This window comes from Erinaceus europaeus, chromosome 21 (assembly GCF_950295315.1).
Source record: "Erinaceus europaeus chromosome 21, mEriEur2.1, whole genome shotgun sequence".
NCBI classification, from domain to species: Eukaryota; Metazoa; Chordata; class Mammalia; order Eulipotyphla; family Erinaceidae; genus Erinaceus; species Erinaceus europaeus.
In genome coordinates this window covers 28,089,199-28,108,885 of record NC_080182.1, presented here as the reverse complement: position 1 = coordinate 28,108,885, position 19,687 = coordinate 28,089,199, and the positions used below count along the sequence as shown (strand labels likewise).

At 51.3% G+C, this 19,687-nt stretch overlaps 2 protein-coding genes and 1 long non-coding RNA gene across 8 annotated transcripts in view; 1 reads left to right on the top strand and 2 right to left on the bottom strand.

Moving 5' to 3' along the window:
* LOC132535299 (uncharacterized) lies at positions 1-429 on the bottom strand. The gene is made up of 2 exons (XR_009547089.1): positions 305-429; positions 1-133 (listed from the first exon to the last, which is right to left on the bottom strand). It is a non-coding gene; the product is annotated as an uncharacterized LOC132535299 (long non-coding RNA).
* A 65-nt stretch (positions 430-494) lies between these two features.
* Positions 495-16,969, top strand: MKRN2 (makorin ring finger protein 2). Of its 2 annotated transcripts, XM_007517090.3 has the most exons (8): positions 495-697; positions 5,637-5,765; positions 6,901-7,082; positions 8,165-8,472; positions 9,074-9,288; positions 10,189-10,299; positions 15,867-16,011; positions 16,094-16,969. In XM_007517090.3, exons 1-8 carry the CDS (start codon positions 672-674, stop codon positions 16,229-16,231), a joined length of 1,254 nt encoding a protein of 417 aa, XP_007517152.2. In that variant the 5' UTR covers positions 495-671; the 3' UTR covers positions 16,232-16,969. The 2 variants fall into 2 exon arrangements, with proteins under 2 accessions (XP_007517152.2, XP_060036700.1); XM_060180717.1 differs by lacking the exons at positions 495-697; positions 6,901-7,082.
* RAF1 (Raf-1 proto-oncogene, serine/threonine kinase) overlaps positions 16,864-19,687 on the bottom strand; it is a 55,852-nt gene continuing 53,028 nt past the window's right edge. For all 5 annotated transcript variants that reach the window (XM_060180709.1, XM_060180708.1, XM_016185561.2 and 2 more), the window contains 6 exons: positions 19,353-19,529; positions 18,537-18,583; positions 17,964-18,082; positions 17,749-17,880; positions 17,524-17,658; positions 16,864-17,432 (listed from right to left, as the gene is read on the bottom strand). In XM_060180709.1, coding sequence (XP_060036692.1) covers positions 17,289-17,432; positions 17,524-17,658; positions 17,749-17,880; positions 17,964-18,082; positions 18,537-18,583; positions 19,353-19,529 — 754 coding nt within the window. In that variant the 3' untranslated portion in view covers positions 16,864-17,288. The remainder of the gene's footprint in view (positions 17,433-17,523; positions 17,659-17,748; positions 17,881-17,963; positions 18,083-18,536; positions 18,584-19,352; positions 19,530-19,687) is intronic.

Here is a 19,687-nt window from a genome sequence, read left to right as displayed (position 1 = left end):
TAGTAATAATAATAGTAATGATATTTATGATAGTAATAATGCCGACGACGGCGGCGCTGGGGGCCACACAGTCCGCACAGGCTCTCCCGGACAAGGCTCCGAGGTCCAGGTTCGATCCCAGTTGAGCAGGACTCTGGGGAAACAAACAGCAAATAAATAAACAGATAAATAAATAATAAATAAATAAATAAATTAATTAATTAAATTAAAATGGAAAGCGGCGTTGCGCGGGCTGGAGCCTTGAGACCGGAACTGAGGATCCGGAAGCGCCTTTCGGGGTGTTTCCGGATCGACAATTACGAACCGGAAGCGGCCGGCTGAAGGCGCGAGGCGGTCGGGGCCTAGGGGTCCGGGGGCTCAGGACGGAGGGTCCCCCCGGGAACCTCCTAAACAGGGAGGCCCGTCGGCAGGCATGAACAGGTTTGGGACGCCGTTCCGACCGGAGGCTTGAGAACACCGGACCGGAAGTATTGTGGGTGGGACCGGCCTCGGTCCCCGGGCGGAACCAATTGTGACGGCGGCAGGGTTTCCGGCCGGCGCTGTAGAGGTGGCGCACGGGTGGTGCGGCGTGACGCGAGCGCGCGGGATGGGCAGGGCCGAGGCGGTGGCGGAGCAGCGAGCCGGCGGCGGCGGCGGTGGCGGCGGCTCTGCAGTTCTACAGCCCGGTCGCCATGAGCACCAAGCAGGTCACCTGCAGGTGAGGGCGCGCGGCGGCGGCCGGGGGGCTGCTGCGCGAGGGGGCCGCGGGGCTCTGAGGGGCATGCGGGGGGGTCTGAGGGAGGGTGCGGGGGGGTCTGGGGAGGATGCGGGGGGGTCTGGGGAAGATGTGGGGGTCTGGGGGTCGCGGGGGGGTCTGAGGGGGATGCGGGGGTCTGGGGAGGATGGGGGATGGGGCCCTGGGGGACGCGGGGGCGTCTGAGGGGATGCGGGGGGATCTGCGGAGGATGCGGGGGGATGGGGGGATAGAGGGTTTAAGGGGGATGCGGGGGGGTCTGGGGGATGCGGGGGTCTAGGGGGGATGGGGGTCTAAGGGGGACGCGGGGGCGTCTGAGGGGATGCGGGGGGATCTGCGGAGGATGCGGGGGGATGGGGGGATAGAGGGTTTAAGGGGGATGCGGGGGGGTCTGGGGGATGCGGGGGTCTAGGGGGGATGGGGGTCTAAGGGGGACGCGGGGGCGTCTGAGGGGATGCGGGGGGATCTGGGGAGGATGTGGGAGGATGGGGGGGACGGAGGGTTTAAGGGGGACGCGGGGGCGTCTGAGGGGATGCGGAGGGTCTGGGGGATGCGGGGGGGTCCACTGAGGGGGATGTGGGGGGCCCTCCCGTGGGAGGTTGCAGGGGTGCTTGTGGGGGATGCGGGGCGGGTCTGATGGGGCCACCGAGGGGCGTCTGAGGGAGATGCGGGGGGTGGGGCTCTGAAGGGGAAGCGGGGCGGGTCTGAGGGGGCCACAGGGGGGCCTGGGGGGGTGTGGGGGTCTGAGGGGCCACGCGACAGGAAACTTCGAGGAGCTGCAGGCTGCTGGAGGCCTGTCCCGAGGGGCGGGGCTGAGAGCTGAAGCTGCCCTGCTCGGTGCGGGAGCCACACCTGGAGGCACCACAGGCCGGTGATTCTCCCTCCTGTGAAAAGGCCCGTGGTGCCTCCAGGTGTGGCTCTGGGCAAGCGCGCCCCGAGGAGCGAGCGCAAGGACCTGGGTTCAAGCCCCTGGTCCTCACCTGCACGTGGCACCTCGTGTCTCGTGTCTCTCCTTATTCTCGTATTTATTTACTGCTGGATAGAGACAGAAACCGAAAGGGAGAAAGGGACACCTGCAACACTGCTTCGCTGTTCGTGAAGCTTCCCGTGCAGGTGGGGCCGGGGCATTGAGCCAAGCACATGACTTTAAAATCCCAACAAGTATTATTACACACATGGTATTTGTGCATGGTAGAAATGGTAGAAAGTATAGAGCAAGGGAAAAAAGTAAAAATCCATTTATATGCCTCATTCCAAGGATTGCTGCTTTTTCAACACTCTCATACAACTTTTTGGTTTTTTTTAATACTTATTATTTATTCCCTTTTGTTGCCCTTGTTTTATTGTTGTAGTTATGATTGATGTCGTTGTTGGATAGAACAGAAATGGAGAGAGGAGGGGAAGATAGATGGGGAGAGAAAGATAAGACACCTGCAGACCTGCTTCGCTGCCTGTGAAGTGACTCCCCTGCAGGTGGGAGCCGGAGGCTCGAACCCAGATCCTTACTCCGGTGCTTGCGTTTTTCGCCACCTGCACTTAACCTGCTGCTCTACTGCCCAACTCCCACAACTTTCCATTTTTAAATGCATGTATCTATGTGTATGTTTTTTGTCAATTTAGCCAAAAAATGAGATTATACTAGGTGCTGTTTAAATTTTTAATTGTGGTTAAGAAACACATAGCATAGATCCAATATCTTTTATTGGGGGGGGGGACAATTTCATTAATAACCAGAAAGAGAAGATAATCAGAGCATCAGTCTGGTATATGACACTCTAGGGATCAAACTCAGGACCTATTGCTTTCTCTCTTTGGCCTAAAGATGTTTTCATTCTTCCTGGTTAACACCCAGGAATGGGGTTATTGACTCATGTAAGTTTTTTTTTTATTATTTTCTTTATTGGATAGAGACAGTCAGAAATCAAGAGGGAAGGGACAATAGAGAAGAAGAGAGACACCTGCAGCCCTGCTTCACCACTTGCAAAGCTTTCACCCTGCAGGGGAAGTTTTTAAGAAAGTACCAGACAATCTCCTATTTATTTTCATTGTCACCAGGATTGTCACTGGGGCTTGGAGCCTGCATGAATCCACCACTCCCGGTGGCCATTTATTTTGTTTTTTATTACCTGTATTTTTTGGATTAAGATGGTCAGAAATCGAGAGAGTAGGGGTGATAGGGAGAGAGACAGACACTTGCAGCCCTGCTTCACCATTCATGAAGCTTCTCCTCCATTATAGCTGGGGTTTGGGACTTGAACCCTAGTCCTTGTACATCGTGATGTGTGTTCTACTGAGTGTGCCACTGCCCCACCCCCCCACTATTTTTCAGACCTAGTATATTTGCCACCTTTTCCCATGACATTAAAGAGTTTGTTCTTTTCTGTGTATCTGATTATTTCCTCCTCATGTCTTCTAGTTTATTTCTAACCCCCTTTGTTTCCTATAAACTCACTGGGAGTGAGAATTAAGGTTTTGCTGGATTCAAGTTAAATGTCTTTGGATAGAATACATACAAGGTATGTTACATTCTTCGTTCATATTGGGAGACGTTAGATACATAGGATTTGAATCCCTTTCCCTCACTCCCCCCATACAGGGTCAGTATGGTTTGTTGGAAAGACTGTCCTTCCTTTGCCCTTTGAATTATTGCCATGCCTTTCTGAAAAGCCAGTTGATATCTATGTGATTCTGCTTAGAGGTTTCTTAAACTCCCCCACCCCTTCCCTTCAGCCTCCTCGAAGCCCAGGCCTCATCTTTTCATTTCATTAAGACTGCACCTGGTTCCATGCTCTCAAGAGCCTGTCTTGGTACCTTTCATCCAAGTCTGAAAGCATTGGTTTCATGTATTTTCTAGGTTGATTTTTTTTTTTAATTGTATTTGAGAGCAAGTTCTACACTTTTTTTTTTCCTCCAGGGTTATTGCTGGGGCTCAACCTGCATTAGTCCTGGAGGCCATTTTCCCCCATTTTGTTGTCATTGCTGCTTTTGGAGTTACTGTTGCTGGATAGGACAGAGAGAAGTCGGCAGAAGTCAAGAGAGGAGGGGGAGAGAAAGTTAGACACCTGCAGACCCACTTCACTGCTTTGAAGCGATCCCCTGCAGGTGGGGAGCCGGGGGCTCAAACCAGGATCCTTAAGCCAGTCCCTGTTCTTTGTACCCTGTGCACTTTACCCAGTGCATCACTGCTTGGCCCCCCTCTACTCTCCTTTATAGCTAAAAGAAAGAAAAAAGTTTCTCCTCCTCCCTGTGCTGTGGTTTAGATTCTTTCTGTTGCACTCTCCACTGTTCTGAGATTTTCTTTTGTGGTATCTGTTAATGCCCATAACAAATGACTGGCTAAAAAATTATAGGATATATATTCCATGGAATACTACTATACCATCAAAAAAAGACACCATAGTGTCCTTTGGGACAGTGTATGGAACTGGATGTGATGGTGCTTAGTGAAGTAAGTAAAGAGATGAAAGACGGGAGTCAGGCTGTAGCGCAGGTGGCGCAAAGCACAAGGACCGGCATAAGGATCCCGGTTCGAACCCCGGCTCCCCACCTGCAGGGGAGTCGCTTCACAGGCAGTGAAGCAGGTCTGCAGGTGTCTATCTTTCTCTCCTCCTCTCTGTCTTCCCCTCTCTCCATTTCTCTCTGTCCTATCCAACAACGACAACAACAATAATAACTACAACAATAAAAAATAAAAAAACAAGGGCAACAAAAGGGAATAAATAAATAAAATAAATATTAAAAAAAAAGAGATGAAACACAACTACTAAATGGATTCACTCATAGGTGGAATCTAAAGATTTGTCTAATAATTTGCAGTTGAATGTCAGACACTGTGTCTGTGTTTTTAATATTTTTAATTTTATTATTTACTTATTGGATAGAGAGAGAAAAACTGAGAGGCGAGGGGGAGATAGGAAGAGACAAAGAGAAAATCTGCAGCCCTGCTTCATCACTCATGAAGCTTTCCCCCTGCACTTGGGGGCCAGGGCCTTGAACCTGGGTCCTTGCACACTGCAGTGTGTGCACTTAACCAGGTGCACCACTGCCTGGTCCCCATCACTGTGTTTTTGTACCTTTGGATGTTACTGTCTTCAAAGAGTGTTAATGTCTTTCTGTTGACAGTATCTGTTAGCAGCTTGAGTCTTTCAGAATCTCACCCAGTAAAGTAGTAAAACTAAAGTCTGATAAAGGTATCGAGCTCCAGGTAGTTGGTTTTGTATCTTGCTCATAGGTAGCAAGGCTGCAGCTTGAACCTTGGGCTCCCCACTTTCATCACAACCATTTTCTGTAAGCCCCAGGAGGACCAAGGACAGAGGAATGCTTACTGAGGATTACTTAGAACCTACCTTCTCAGCTATGGAGCTGACATCTCTGATTAAGAGATGGGTGGAGGAGATAGCATAGTAGTTATGTAAAAAGGATTTCATCCCTCAGGCTCCACAATCCCAGGTTTAGTCCCTTAGCACCACCATAAACCAGAGCTGAGCATCGTTCTGGTCTTTACCTCTCAAAATAAAACAAAAATATATTTGTAAAAAGAGGCTGTGACTTAAAGTAGAAATACTTGGGATCAGGCTGGGCAGACAGCATAATGGGTACAACTTTCATCCTGAGGCTTTCATCCTGAGGTCCCAGGTTCAGTCCCCAGCACCACCATAAGCCAGAGCTGAGCAGGGCTCTGGGGAAAAAAAGAAAGAAATGTATGGGATGATTTTTCTTCCAGAAAAGCTTTCATTTAGTCATGACCATCTAAAATCATTTGTCTTAGAATCAAGGGCCTAGATAGCTCTCTCTCCAGGCCCCGTAGAGCCTTTTTAGTCACTGTGCATAACCACCAGTTAGTTGTGTGGGATTTATCAAGGCTGAGTGCCTCTGAGGCCTATATCTCTGCTTCTGTCTGCAGGTACTTCATGCATGGTGTATGTCGGGAAGGAAGCCAGTGCCTGTTCTCCCATGACCTGGCCAACAGCAAGCCGTCTACCATCTGCAAGTACTACCAGAAGGGCTGCTGCGCCTATGGGACCCGCTGCAGGTAAGACCCCGCAACTCCCCAGCTGCTGAGGCTCTCAAGGCCCGAGCCCTGCACTGAACCTGCAGGTCTTCAAAAGGGCAATTTTGAACCAAGAAATAGCTCCCCCCCCCCTCCCAGAGGGACTGGGAAATTGAGAGGGAGGAGGAGAGACCCTTGCAGGTGGGCATCAGGGGTCTGAATCAGAGTCCCTGTGCATAGTAATATATGCTCAACCAGGTGTGCCCCCGCCTGATCCCTCATATTTTTAGTTTAGAAATAATATAACAGCAGTACAGAAAGTAAAGCAACAAGTTGGGAAGCTTCGGTTTTGGCTTAAAAGTAATTTCAGTTGTTCAGAATCACCTTGTAGGCCTTGTTCATAGGAGTATAAAGTTACACAGTTGCTCTCAAAATAGACGTAAGATTTTACATTTGACCTTCCTTCCACTCCAGTCTAAAGCTTTTTCCTGTGCTGCTACTTATCCCCTAACTGTAGCTTTCTGTTTCTGATGTTCATATGCCATCATTTTCTTAGTTACTCATGTGGTCGATATTTCGGTGATTACCAGTTTTCTGCTGTGAGCGCCCTCAGTGCTCGCTCTCTTAATCCACTGATAACAAGCAAGTTTTGCCATCCCTAGGCAGGAAACATTTCAGAAATCCCCCTGTGCTTTTGTAGAAAAGTGCTGCTCTGTCCTCTCTTGGGCTGCAAAGCTCCCCTCAGTCCTTCCTCTGTGTTGCGTGGGGGTGGTGTGAGCTGACCACCTGCCCGGCCCTGTTGGGGTACCCAGAGACCAATCCAAGAGAGACCACTCTCCAGTGACACGGGCCATTAGCAGCATTTTGGAGGTCTTTGCCTGAAAGGACATTGAGAGCGCCAGGAGTCTTCGGTACAGCATCTGGAATTTTTGGGCTTCCTTTGTGTGTCCTGTCTGCCCCCTTGAGGCCCAGAGGGGCGGACAGCACTTCAATCACTCTGAATTGCAAGGCAGTCCTTACTAGTTGATAGGCGCTGCACTGATTGAAACATGGAGGGAGAGTGTCTCACTTTCCTCCTCCACGAGAGCAGGACGAACAGTCTTTCTTGTGTCTGGGAAGGGTGGGAGGCGTATGCATGTCATGTGTGCATAATGCATCTGCTGTGTGTTTTATTTAGATACGATCACACGAGGCCCTCTGCTGCAGCTGGTGGTGCTGTGGGCACCATGCCCCACGCTGTGCCCTCCCCCGGCCTCCACAGTCCTCACCCTCCTTCCGACCTCACTGCATCTATTGTGAAAACAAACTTACACGAGCCTGGGAAACGTGAAAAGAGAACGTTGGTACTTAGAGACCGAAGTGAGTGAGCAGAACCCTTTCGTTGTCTTTTTGGAAAGAGACTGGCTTTTCTTGGTGCTCCTGTCCCTATCCTTCGTGCTGACCTGACACACACAGAACAGAACAGACCCTGTTTAAGATGGGCCGCTTGACCTCCCACCCAGTGCTGGACAGGCCCCAAGCTTGGCTTGGCAAAACTTGAGATGGGACCTTTTTATTAGTATGTAACTGTCTGTGCTGAGTGGTCCCGGTTCCCACACGCCCAGCTTCCGGGTCTTACGGCCGCACCTTCTGATACAGAGCAGGTGTGTCACTATTTGGCTCGGAGGTCAGCTCAGTCTTCGTTTTCTGGTGCTGTAGGTGCTGTTTGGTGTTAGTCAACACCTGTGGTTGTAGCCTTGGGGTTTTGGAAGTGTGTAGCCTAGAACAAGGCTTGGGGAGGAAGAAGTCTGTAAATTATATGAAAGTTGGCCTTATCTTGAACTTGTGCAGATAAGATAGACTCCATCCCCAGCAAGCCAGCCCCTGGCCCACGTAACCACCGAGGCATCCAGTGTGCTATGAGCAGCCTGACACTGGCCTAGGACCCCGGGTGGTTTCCTAAAGGTGTGCTACATCTCACGAGGCAGAGGCCAAAGCCTTAGTCTGGCACCTGCAGCCAGGGGTCTTGCGTGGGAGTCTAGCTGTCGCTGCTCACCTCCAGCTGCACGTGCATCTGTTCTGTTGACCAATGACAGGACTTTACTGTCACACTCCACCCTGCTGGCCTCGACTCCCCGTGACTTGGACCTCCTTAGTGTCGCTGCTGTGCATGTTGTTTCATACTTACTGTCTTTTAACAGTAACTTTAGCACATACATAATATTATGGTCTGTCTTGCTCTTTCCCAGTGTTTCCAGCTAGGAGTTTGGGTTCTCTGTTATTCTTACAAGTATTGTCAGTGTGGGTGTACTGTTTTTTCCTCTTGGCCTGAGTTCCATTTTGCTGGTTTTTTTTTGTCCTTATGCATCCCCCGCAGTAACACCCCAGATCAGAGTTGCTCTTAGTTTAAGTCCTTACTAGACAGGCAGGCCAGTGTTCACTCTCCCTTGCTCTGTTTTAAGATCTCACTGGCGGGGCCGAGGAACAGGGCTCTCTGGGTGTGGTGAGTGGTCCCCCAGGCCGCAGCGAGCCCCAGGCCAGCCTGGAAGGGAAGCCACAGTCCTACCTGGAGGCCATCAGGAGTGGCCTGGATGATCCAGAGGCCTGCAGCTCTTACACGGGCGGCGCGCAGCCACTGTGCCCTTATGCAGCGGCCGGGGAGTGCCGCTTCGGGGATGCCTGCGCCTACCTACACGGGGACCTGTGTGACATCTGCCGGCTGCGCGTTCTGCACCCCTGTGACCCAGAGCAGCGCCGAGCTCATGAGAAGGTGAGGGCACGCTTTCCTGTGGCTCCACAGTGAGCGGCTTGGGAAGCACCAAGTGACAAAAATGCAAAAATGTCAGCAATGCCTGCCCACTGGCCTTTCTTTTTAAAAGTTATTGCATTTTCTTTTTTCTTTTTCTTTTTTTTCAAAATATATATTTTGCTAACTAGTCACTGGATAGAGACAGAGATTGAGAGAGGATGGGGCTGGGTGGTGACACACCTGGTTAAGCACGTACACTACAGTGTGCAAAGACCCAGGTTCAAGCCCCTGGTCCCCACCTGCAGGGGGAAAGCTTCACAAGTGGTAAAGCAGGGCTGCAGGTGTCTCTCTCCCTCTCTGTCCCCCTACTCCCATCTTGATTTCTATTTCTATCTAAATCAATCAATAAATAAAATATTAAGAAAGCAAGGCCTGCAGCACTGATGGTTGGAAGTCCTTCCTGTGGTCTGAAGAGCTGCACGCCTTGGATCCAGGGGCTGCTGGGCCCCACCTAGCCTGGGACTCTATTGGCCTCCTTCCTGAGCAGGGTTGTGGGCATGTGACTGGCAGCCGCTGCCCAGCAGCTCAGAACTAAGACATCTCCCTCTTCTCCCTCAATCAGATGTGCATGGAGACGTTCGAGCACGAGATGGAGAAGGCCTTCGCCTTCCAGGCCAGTCAGGACAAAGTGTGCAGCATCTGCATGGAGGTGATCCTGGAGAAGGCATCGGCCTCGGAGAGAAGGTTCGGGATCCTCTCCAGCTGCAACCATACCTACTGCTTGTCCTGTATCCGGCAGTGGAGGTGTGCCAAGCAGTTTGAGAACCCCATCATTAAGTAAGTAGATGAGGGCCTGAGTTGCAGAAGCTGTGGGGAGAGTTGACCTGGCGCCCTCCATTGCCCCTGCAGCCCCCTCACCCTCACTTGTCCCCTTTAAATGCAGGCCACCCCCTGAGGGCTGTGGCGGGTTGGGGCGTGCTGGGCCCCAGGGCAGGGCTCCCCGTGTGACAGTGTCACAGGGCACAGCCTCTTGTGCTGACAGGACAGAGGCTGCCTGGGCCAGCTGTTGGTTGTCCTTTTTCAACCACGTTTTCCCACCTGCTCAGTAGGCCCCTTGAGGCTGTGGGTGCTCTGTGGAGCCAGTACAGGCTTTTCCGTTTCACATGAGCTAGAGTTTCAAGAAAGAGGACTAGAGAGAAGCCAGGTGACTGCGCCTTTCTTAGTCCCACCAGCCCTGAGAAGCTGGGCTCCACTTGTGGCAGCACTTGGTTCTGTTGAGGTTGCCCATCTTGGAAGGTGTGAAGTGCTGGTCTCCTGAGCTTCTGATTTGCGTCTTCCCGGTGACAGTGTCAGGCACCTTTCCCAGGCTTACTAACCAGAGAAGCCTCTACTCACATTTTGGCCCATCTAATATTGAGTCGTCTCTTTAATTACACAGTAATTTTCACAGTAAATAAGATTCCTGAGTGATGATAGCAACTTTTAGAGTTTGGGGTTGGTCACCACCCAGAATGGTCAAAGGTTGTTTCATAAGATTTATTTCTTACTTGGGGGTCAGAACTTTGCTCAATTCTATTATATGGTGGTGCTGGGAATTGAAGCTGGGCGTCTGGAGTCTCAGGCAAGCAAGACCACTGTACTTCCACTGTGCCAGCTCCCACCCCTGAGCAAGGGGTCTGAAAGAAGATGGCACATAGGCTTTGTCAGAGTCTCTTACAAACCTGATTCTTCTTTCAGGTCTTGTCCAGAGTGCCGTGTGATATCAGAATTTGTGATTCCAAGTGTGTATTGGGTGGAAGATCAGAATAAAAAGAATGAGTTGATTGAAGCTTTCAAACAAGGAATGGGGTAAGTGCTCTGAGTCAGGCCTCTCATTCTACTGTCACTGTCACTTACCTGCAAGGCCTCCCCTTCCCTTTCCCAAAAGGGGCATTTTGGGCATCTGGGGCTCAAACCATGCACAACTGCACTGGGGTGCAGACATGAACAAGGGTGCTTGTTGAATCCCCAAGAAAGCCTGTTTCTGGCAGGAAGGACAACTTGCCACCTGTGATCACTGCACTCACCCAGCAGACACTGGCTGAGGAGCCCCACACAGTGGGCCTTTCTAGAGGTAGGGCAGAAGTCCCACCCACTTCACTCCTAATCTCCTGGAAGAAAGTAAGAAATGAGATAGTGGTTGTTATGATCAGGGCTAAGGAGTAAAGCAAGTCTGGAACAGGGAACAGGACGTGGGAGGCCAGCAGATGCCCCCAGCAGGCCAAGTGAAGACCTTGGGGTGGGGCTGCAAGCCCTGTTGAAGCACATGGGAAGAAGGTTCTGGATGGAGGAGGTAGTGACAGCAGTGGCCAAGGTCAGAGCATGACTGTCGTGTTCAAAGGGGCAGGAGTAGAAGTGTGGGCAAATCCACAAGGGAGACAGTCGTGTGGAGCAGAGATGCAGTGACTAGACTTTGTGATGTGGTGTGGGTGATGCAGGCTGGGGCTTCACGTGTCATCAGCAGAAACAAGTACTTCCACCCTTGGTTTCTCTGCTGCACTTCCACCTTTGTTGGCCAGTTTCCACTTGGTTCATATGTCTCAGTGATCACCCAGAAGTCAGATGCCCACTGTCCAGTGAGTTGCCCTGGACGGGGCTGTTTGAGGCTCTCAGTTTGACTATTGTATCCATGTGGTACACATTCCGGCTGCTGTGACAAAACACCACAGAGCGAGGGACGCACAGCATGTTTTTTACTTACAACCGTGGAGACTGGTAGAAATCCTGGCAGGCGAGGTTTCCTCGTGCCCTCATCCCACAGGGTGGAAGAGCTGAAAGAACTCTGGGGCCTCTCTCACAGAAGGTCCAGCTCTATTCCTGAGGGCTTCACCTTTGTAACCTGATCACTCCAAACATACTTAGATTTTAAATATTCACTTATTACTCAGCTCTGCTATCAGAGGTGCCCAGGATTAAACCTGGGACCTGTGGGGCTTGGGTGAGAGAGTCTGGTTTCTTTGAATGTTTGGTTATGTGGCTTTTATATACTTAGTGAGTTAATTTGCTTTTATTGGTCTCCTTTGCTTTGTAGAAGCTTCTTAGTTTGAACTAGTCAAATTTTTGTGTTCTTTTGGTGTCAAATCAGAAGTCATCATTGATAAGACTAATGCGGAGAAAATTATTTTTCTAGGTTTATTGTTTGGGGTCTTACATTAAAGACTTTAATTCAACTTGACTTTTTGTGTGGTGTGAGGATCGCTTCGTTTCTTCTTTTTAAAAATATTTATTCCGTTTTGTTGCCCTTGTTTTGTTGTTGGAGTTATTACTGTTGTTATCAATGTCGTTGTTGGCTAGAACAGAGAAATGGAGAGAGGAGGGGAAGACGGGGAGAGGAAGACAGACACCTGCAGACCTGCTTCACTACCTGTGAAGCGACTCCCCTGCAGGTGGGGAGCTGGGGGCTTGAACTGGGGTCCTTACTCCAGTTTGCGCCACGTGCACTTAACCTGCTGTGCTACCACCCGACTCCCCCAGTTTCATTCTTAGGTGTGATTGTGTGGTTTTTCCAACACCAGTTACTGAAGAGACTTTTCCTTCCTTTCCCTCCTGGGGATTCTCTGCCATGTGCTGACCATGTGTGTGTGTGTGGGGGGAATTCTAGACTCTGTTCTGTTCTGGTGGTGACTTCACTCCAGTGTTAGATCGTCTGATGCCTACAGCTATGTGATGGTTTGAAGTCCAGGCACAAGCTTCCTCCATCTTTAACTGTCTGGGGTCTTTTGTGGCTTCAGATAAAATTTTCGGGGTTTTGTTTATTTTACCAAAGCACTACTCAGATCTGGCTTAAGGTGGACCTCAGGCCACAGGTGTGAAGATTGGTTTGTGTGACCCTCATGCTGCCTTCCTACACTGTTCTGAGTCTGTGGTACATGCCACTGGGACCTTGATAGGAGTGGCATTGTCTGCAGACTGCCTGAAATAATAAACCAAACGGGTTGGGTGGTAGTGCAGAAAGTTAAGGCGTAAGGATCCCTGTTCGAGCCCCTGGCTCCCCACCTGCAGGGGCGTTGCTTTACAGGCGGTGAGGCAGGTCTGCAGGTGTCTATCTTTTTCTTCCCCTGTCTTCCCCATCTCTCTCCATTTCTCTCTGTCCTATCCAACAACAGCATCAATAACAATAATAACTACAATAAAAATAAGGGCAACAAAAGGGAAAATATATATATATATATATATATATATATATATATATATATATATATATATATATATATGAAATAACCAAACACTGAAATATTAGTAGCTGAGTCATCCAGTCCATGTGCAGACAGTTTCTTTTTTGTTCTTTTTAAAAAATATTTATTCCCTTCCTTGTTGTTTTATTGTTGTAGTTATTGTTGTTATTGATGTCATTGTTGGATAGGAGAGAGAGAAATGGAGAGAGGAGGGGAAGACAGAGAGAGGGAGACACCTGCAGACCTGCTTCACTGCTTGTGAAGCGACTCCCCTGCAGGTGGGGAGCTGGGGGTTCGAACCGGGATCCTTACGCTGGTCCATGTGCTTTGTGCTGTGTGCGCTTAACTCGTTGCACTACCGCTCAACTCCCAGTGCAGACAGTTTCTGCTGTGCAGAAGTTTATGTCGAGGCAGTCCCATTGGTTTATTTTTGCTTTTGTTTCCTTCCTGTTAGTCGAGGCTTTGTCTCATCTGAGACTGATGTCAAGAAGCTCGTTGTTTGTATTGTCTTCTGTGTGCGTTGTGTTTTAGGTCTTACCTTGAAGTCTTTTGTAAGCCGTTTTGAACCAACAGTGTATATGGCTGGCGTTAGAGGATGGTCTAGTTTTGTTCCATTCCCAACGGTGTTCTTTGAAGTTTTCTTACTCCTCTCTAGGCTTCTGGCTCACTTGTTACAAATTAGTGTCCATATACATGCACTTTTATTCTGGATTCTCAGTTCTGTTCATTAATTCCAAATCAGTTTTGTGAACTTCTGAAGAATGCTGCTGGGATTTTCATAGCGATTACTTTGAGCCAGATCCTGCTTCAGGCTTTACAGCCATTTTAATAATGTTAATTCTTCCAGTTCATGAACACAAAATAGCTTTCCGTCTCCTGTGTATGTTGATGACTTGGAAACACAGGCCTCCTCTCTGTACACTCTTACGCTACTGCAATATATTTCTGTTCCTGAGCTACTATATTAGTGTCACCGTCACCCATACACTGACTGCCAACAACAGGAATTGATGTACAGACAGTACTGGAGGCTTGAAACCCTGGTGGCAGCAGGTGTGCTTTCTCCAGAGACTGAAGAGAAGCCCCCTACTCAGCCCCTTTACACGCAGACCGCTGTCGCCATCACCGCCCGCATTCTCCCTCAGTGTCCAGACTTTGATTTCTTCCCCATCTTAAGAGTTTTTGGTGTATAGATCTTTCACTCCCTTACCTCAGGAGAAGGCCCATTTAACTCTAGTGAGAAATAGGAGAGGATTGGGACATCAGTCTGATATTTGCAAGGCCAAGGACTAAACTTGGGACCTCACAGTTAAGTCCAGAGCTCGAGCCACTGTACCACCCCTCCCCAAAGTACTGCTTCCCTTCTCTGCTGGCTCCAGAAGGAAGCCATCTTTTATGATAGAACCAGAGCATCACTTTGCTGGCACATGCAGTGACAGGTTGAACTTGGGGCCTTCTGCTTGTCGTGTCGTGCTTATCCATAGCTCTGGCTAATCCTGGGCCACATTTGAAGTGTTTTTAAATTTTTATTTACTTTGGACAGAGACAAATTGAGAGGGAAAGCAGAGACAGAGGGAGACATCTGCAGCCTTGGCTCACAGCTCATAAAGAAGCTTCCCCCCTGCAGGTGGGGAGCAGGGGTTTGAACCTGGGTCTTTGCACGTGGCAACATGTGCATTCAAGCAGGTGCACCACCACCTGGCCCCTCCAGTGGGTTTCCTTTTGGATGTAACTCCTGGGAGACCCCCCACACACACACCCCTCCGAAAGAGGAAGCACAGAAGCTTCCTCCTGCAGTGGGCAGGCTGGAACCTGGGTCCCGCTCAGGGCAGAGCAGCGCCCTCCAGGTCAGCCCCATGCACTGAACTCCCCCCCCCCCCCCCCTTTAATGCGCGGATTGTGTGATGAGCTGTTTTGATTTCGTCAGGAGGTTTTTCACTGTCACAGTGTCTTCACCACTCAGAAGGGTAGGTGGAACCCTACACTATCCTGATGGTTGTCTGGCTGGTGTAAGGTTTTGATCTCTCTTCCAGCACGTGGACTTACTGTGATCTGATTCAAACTAATCCATCATCTTTGCTCCCGTCCTGGTTCCAGCAGTTTGCTGTCAAGTGTTGGTTGCCTCCATCATCGACATGACTGTTTCTCAGCTTGTTATCATTTTAGCCATTGTTTCATCAAATCTACCTTCTCCTGTCTGTCTCTTCTTGTACTCCAGTTACATGTGGTGCCTTTGGATTCCCCACAGGTCTCCAGTTCTGTCCACCTTGACCACACTCCGAGGCTGCTTGGAAATCTGTCAAGTTGGTTTCTAGTGGTTCATCACATTTTTTCCTGGCGTGGGAAAGGTGGCCCCTGGAGACTGGATTCTCCGAGGTTTACTGATCATGGAGGTTTATGCATTATGGAGGCCTGATTTTCTGGGGGCTGTTTGGATCAGTCCAGTGTTGTCTTGTCCGTCTCAGCTGAGTGTGATGACTCAGCTTAGAGACAGTGTGTGGTATTTGGACCCCTCCTCGGTCCCTTTCGAGAAGTTGGTTGCTGTATTTAATTCTTTAGGCTAGAAACGCTGGGTGTCCAATGGGAGTTTAGCTGCCTGACAGTGGCCTGCTCTACTTAAAAGCCATCTTCTCTCAAATGACCTATTGCTGTTTAATTCTCCCAGATGTCTTGTCATTTATTTCTCATAGAGACAGAGAAACTGGGGGTGGGGGGAAGGGAGGTAGGGAGAGACCTGTAGCCCTGCTTCACCACTGTGAAGCTTCCCCCTTGCAGGTGGAGCCCAGGGACTTGAACCCAGATCCTGTGTACTCAGCTAGGTGCACCACCAGCCAGTCCCCTCCGTGTCTTCCCCAACCCGTGATCTGAGGAGGGCTGGATCTAGTAGGAACTTGAGCTGTTCTGAGACAGCTCCTTTCAGCTGCCTCCGCTACTCTGGCCTCAGTGTGTCCACCAGGCGGCAGGAGCAGCCCAGTTGAGGGGGGAGGGTCTCTACTAGCCGTGGGTGCAGTGGCATACCCCACCACCTTCCAGCAAGCTCGGGGGGATTAGGCGATGGTTTCACGGGGATTTGAGGGGATTTTGAGAGTCCCCAGGCAGGTGTCACTCAAGGGGGGATGACCTGGGATCAAACGGGCGCTCTTAGTTGGGAACAGTGAGGTTAGCCTGTGGAGACGGCACCACCTCTGTGTCCTCCTCCAGGAAGAAGGCCTGTAAATACTTCGAACAAGGCAAAGGGACCTGCCCGTTTGGAAGCAGATGCCTGTACCGCCACGCGTACCCTGATGGGCGGCTGGCAGAGCCCGAGAAGCCTCGGAAACAGCTGAGCTCTGAAGGCACCGTGCGGGTGAGGCTGGGGCTCCAGGGGGGTGAGGGGGTGGGGAGCGCTCCCCATCATCACCAGACAGTAATCTGTCTCATCCCTGCAGTTCCTCAATTCTGTGCGGCTCTGGGATTTCATTGAGAACCGAGAGAGCCACCACGTCCCTGGCACAGAGGACGTGGACATGACAGAGCTTGGGGACCTGTTCATGCACCTGTCGGGTGTGGAGCCGGCTGAGCCCTGAGCTGCCCCAGCGGGGTGCCTGCACCCCAGGTAGGCCGGCTGCTGGGTCTGCTCGTCACCTCCACGGGACAGGGGACAGAGGACATAAAGTAGCCCGACACTGTGTGGAGTCGCTGCTTTTGTAGCCGATGCACTAGCCGCCCCTCATGCTGGCTCTCCTCGGCCCTGGGGCCGTCACGTCCCCTCGCTAATGTCTGTGCGTGCATGGTCGCACACTCCCCTGAGCCGCCCCTCCCGGTCAGCACCCGGGTGCCTCCTTCCTGGTCACCTAGTCGCACCCCTAGCACAGTCTGGCTTTGATTTGCAGTCGTGTGTGATCTCAGTGACATCCCGGCAGGCTCCCTCCTGGTCTGGGCAACAGGGCTCCTAAGAGCGGAGCACATGGCATCGCCTATTAGCGTTTCTGAAGCTTAACCTGCCGAAGCAGTGAGCCCCCAGCCTAAGTTCCCTGTTTTTATCAGCAGCTGTAGACGTCACGTGTTTTATGAAATGCATTAAAGCGGATAGAAAGTCCGCCCGGGCTAGTGTTCTTCTGCATCATTTTACGTCATCTCCTGAGAGTAGCAAGAGGATGAACAGAGTCCACGGGTGGGGACAGCATGGCTTTTTAAAGGAGGAAATAGCCATTGAGCCTACATTTAATTTATTTTATTAAAATAACACAATTAAGGAACCACTGGATAATTGTATTTTATCAGGCGCAATAAAAACAAAATTAAAACCCAAATCATCAAGAAAACCGTTTTCCTGGCTTCCTTGCATCTAGGTGGTGGCTGGAAAGGTGGGGCGGCTCCTGGAAGACTCAGTTCAGTGTAGGGGGCTCCGAAACCCCCAGTTAAGTCTTAGTACCAAAGCAGGCCGGCAGGCAGCCACTTGGTGCATTCTGTGCAAAACTCCCCCGTCTGCTGCCAGTCACCTCAGCACGTGGCCGCTGTCTGTGGAGGGAGCAGCGCATGCTTCCTTCCTCCTCCAGGCTGGAAGGGGCGAAGGCACCACGGAGTTGAGGCCCGAGAGCGCAGTGACGGTCCTTAGCAGCAGCTTCTCAGGGGAGCAGGGCGCTAGAAGACGGGCAGCCTGGGAGCTGTGGTCAGCGTGCAGGCATTGATGTCCTCAGTGTGGGCTGCGCGGTGCAGCGAGGGCTCTGAGGCGCTGCGGTTTATCTTCGGCAGAGAGTGCTGGAGCAGCTCGATGGAAGACAGGATCTGGGGGGCCAGGGGCCATTCCCTCAGTAGGCTGTGCAGCACTCCCCAAGGTGATATCCCCTCCCTTCCTCCCTGGGACACCCAGCTTCACCTGGGGGAACAGCGGCCTCTCCTCCTTGACTTTTTTCACGCAGTCGGCCACCAACCTCTTCATGGCCTTGGGGCAGTTCTTGTAGAGTTTGCTGAGGTCCGGGGAGGCATAGCCGCGGCCCACCATAAAGATGATCTGCCAGCAGAGGGCAGGCAGTGGTGGCCAATCCCCTTCCCATCCTGTCCCCATCCCATCCGGTCGGTCCCAGCCCAAGGTGCCACCTACCTGATCGCGGTTGTTGATGTGTGAGTAGGGCAGCTCGCCTGTCATGAGCTCGTACAGCACGATGCCATATGAGTACACATCCGACTGGAAGCTGAAGGGGTTGTCGTCCTGCATGCGGATCACCTCTGGGGCCTGCAGGGAGCCCTGGCTCAGCCACCCGCTTCCCCAGACCCCCCCCTCCTGTCAGCACTCCCCTCCCGGGCCACCCTCCTCACCATCCACAGCACCGAGCCAGTAGGCTGCTCCACCTGCTGGGAGCCACTCCAGCGGGACTTGACGGTGGCCAAGCCGAAGTCACCGATCTTAACTGTCAGGCCCTCGTGGAGAAATATGTCTCGATGCTCGTTAAGGAATCTGCTTTCAGAGCGCTTGTGCTGGTTCTGAGGAAGCCCCCCACCCACCCCCACTTGCCCTGCTTCCCTGCAGGGGGTTCTGGGGCTTTGCTCTCATGGGTCTCTCCCTTGTTGCCAACTTCAGACGCACCAAAGCATCCCAGACACCATACCACTCCCTCTTGATAGACAGAGGCTTGTCCTATCTCCTATGAGCACAGGACTCAGGCTGGTCTCTCAGAACCGCACCTTCAGGCTCCCCTCACCATGCTGAAGCAGTGTCAGTGCTATGCTCTAGCTTCAGTAAACACCCCTTCCTTGGGGAGTGAACCCCCAGTCATGCCCCCAGTTGCACATTCACCAGCAGCTAGTCAGTCCATAGCTATAGCTTGTGCCTCAGGCACCAAGTCCACCCCCCCCCCCCATGTCCTCAGCTCACTCAACAGCCAAGGATACTGTTGGATTTCATGTCTCTGTGGATGATGTTCTTGGCGTGCAAATAGCTGCGAAGAAAGAAAACTGCAAGAGTCAGTCTGAGGGCTCTAGAGAGCCGTTCTCAACTAGAGTGAAGCACCCAGTTAAGTGTTCAATTGGGGGCTGGCTTGCTGGGGTGTGGGGAATCAAAGCACTGATTTTAATCTAAACAGTTCCAACAACCTGAACCTCCACCAGTGACTGCACAGAGCATGGTCTGGTCACACAGTGGCATATTACTTGCCCAGGAAAAGGAGGAAATGCAGAAACATGATCACCATGGTGACCTGCTAGAAGCCAGGTACTTGAAATCCTCTGGAGTTAGCTGTGATGTCTTTACTTTTAAAACCACTGCTGGTACACACAAAGGGTTACTTTTATATGGCTTATACCTCCCATTTCCCCCCCTAAAACATACTGACTAGAAAGCAAATTTCATTTCAGTTTTCCTTATTAATTAACACTTCTTTATAACTTTTAATAGGATAGACACCTGCAGCACTGCTTCACCACTGATGAAGCATCCCATCCCCCCAGCAGGTGGAGACTGAGGACTTGAACCTGGGTCCTAGTACCCCCTGAAGGAACACTTAGCAGCACATCTTCAGCTCCCTGACTGCTGGGTGTCAAGTGCTGGCTCTCTGTTATGGGAGGAGCAGGCTCCAGAGCTGGCCAAGGGGGGTGGGGGTGTAGCGCCCTGTGGGCAAGGACACCGAAAGCCCAGAGCCACAACTGTGCGAGCAGAAGGCACCGTACTGTGCATCATCTCCCACTCCTGACCAGGCCCCGCACACTCACTCCATGCCCTGTGCCGTCTGCCGAGCTATGTCAATCAGCTGGAACATCTGGAATTTGGTCTCCTGGACGTGCAGGTGTTTGTAGAGACTGCTGCCCTCACACCACTGGGTGACGATGGCCAGGTTGTCTTTGGTCATGTAACCCATGAAGAGCAGGATGTTGACGTGCCGTGTTTTGCTGAGGAGAGAGGAGCAGAGGTTGAGATTCCCACGGTCATGGGGCTGCAGAGCTGACCAAAGAGCTCCCCATCCTCCCTGCTCCAGGTGGGGAATGAGAGGTAGGTTCAGTATCTGGCTAATACTGGAAATATCAGCAATTAGTCTAAGGTTTGAAAA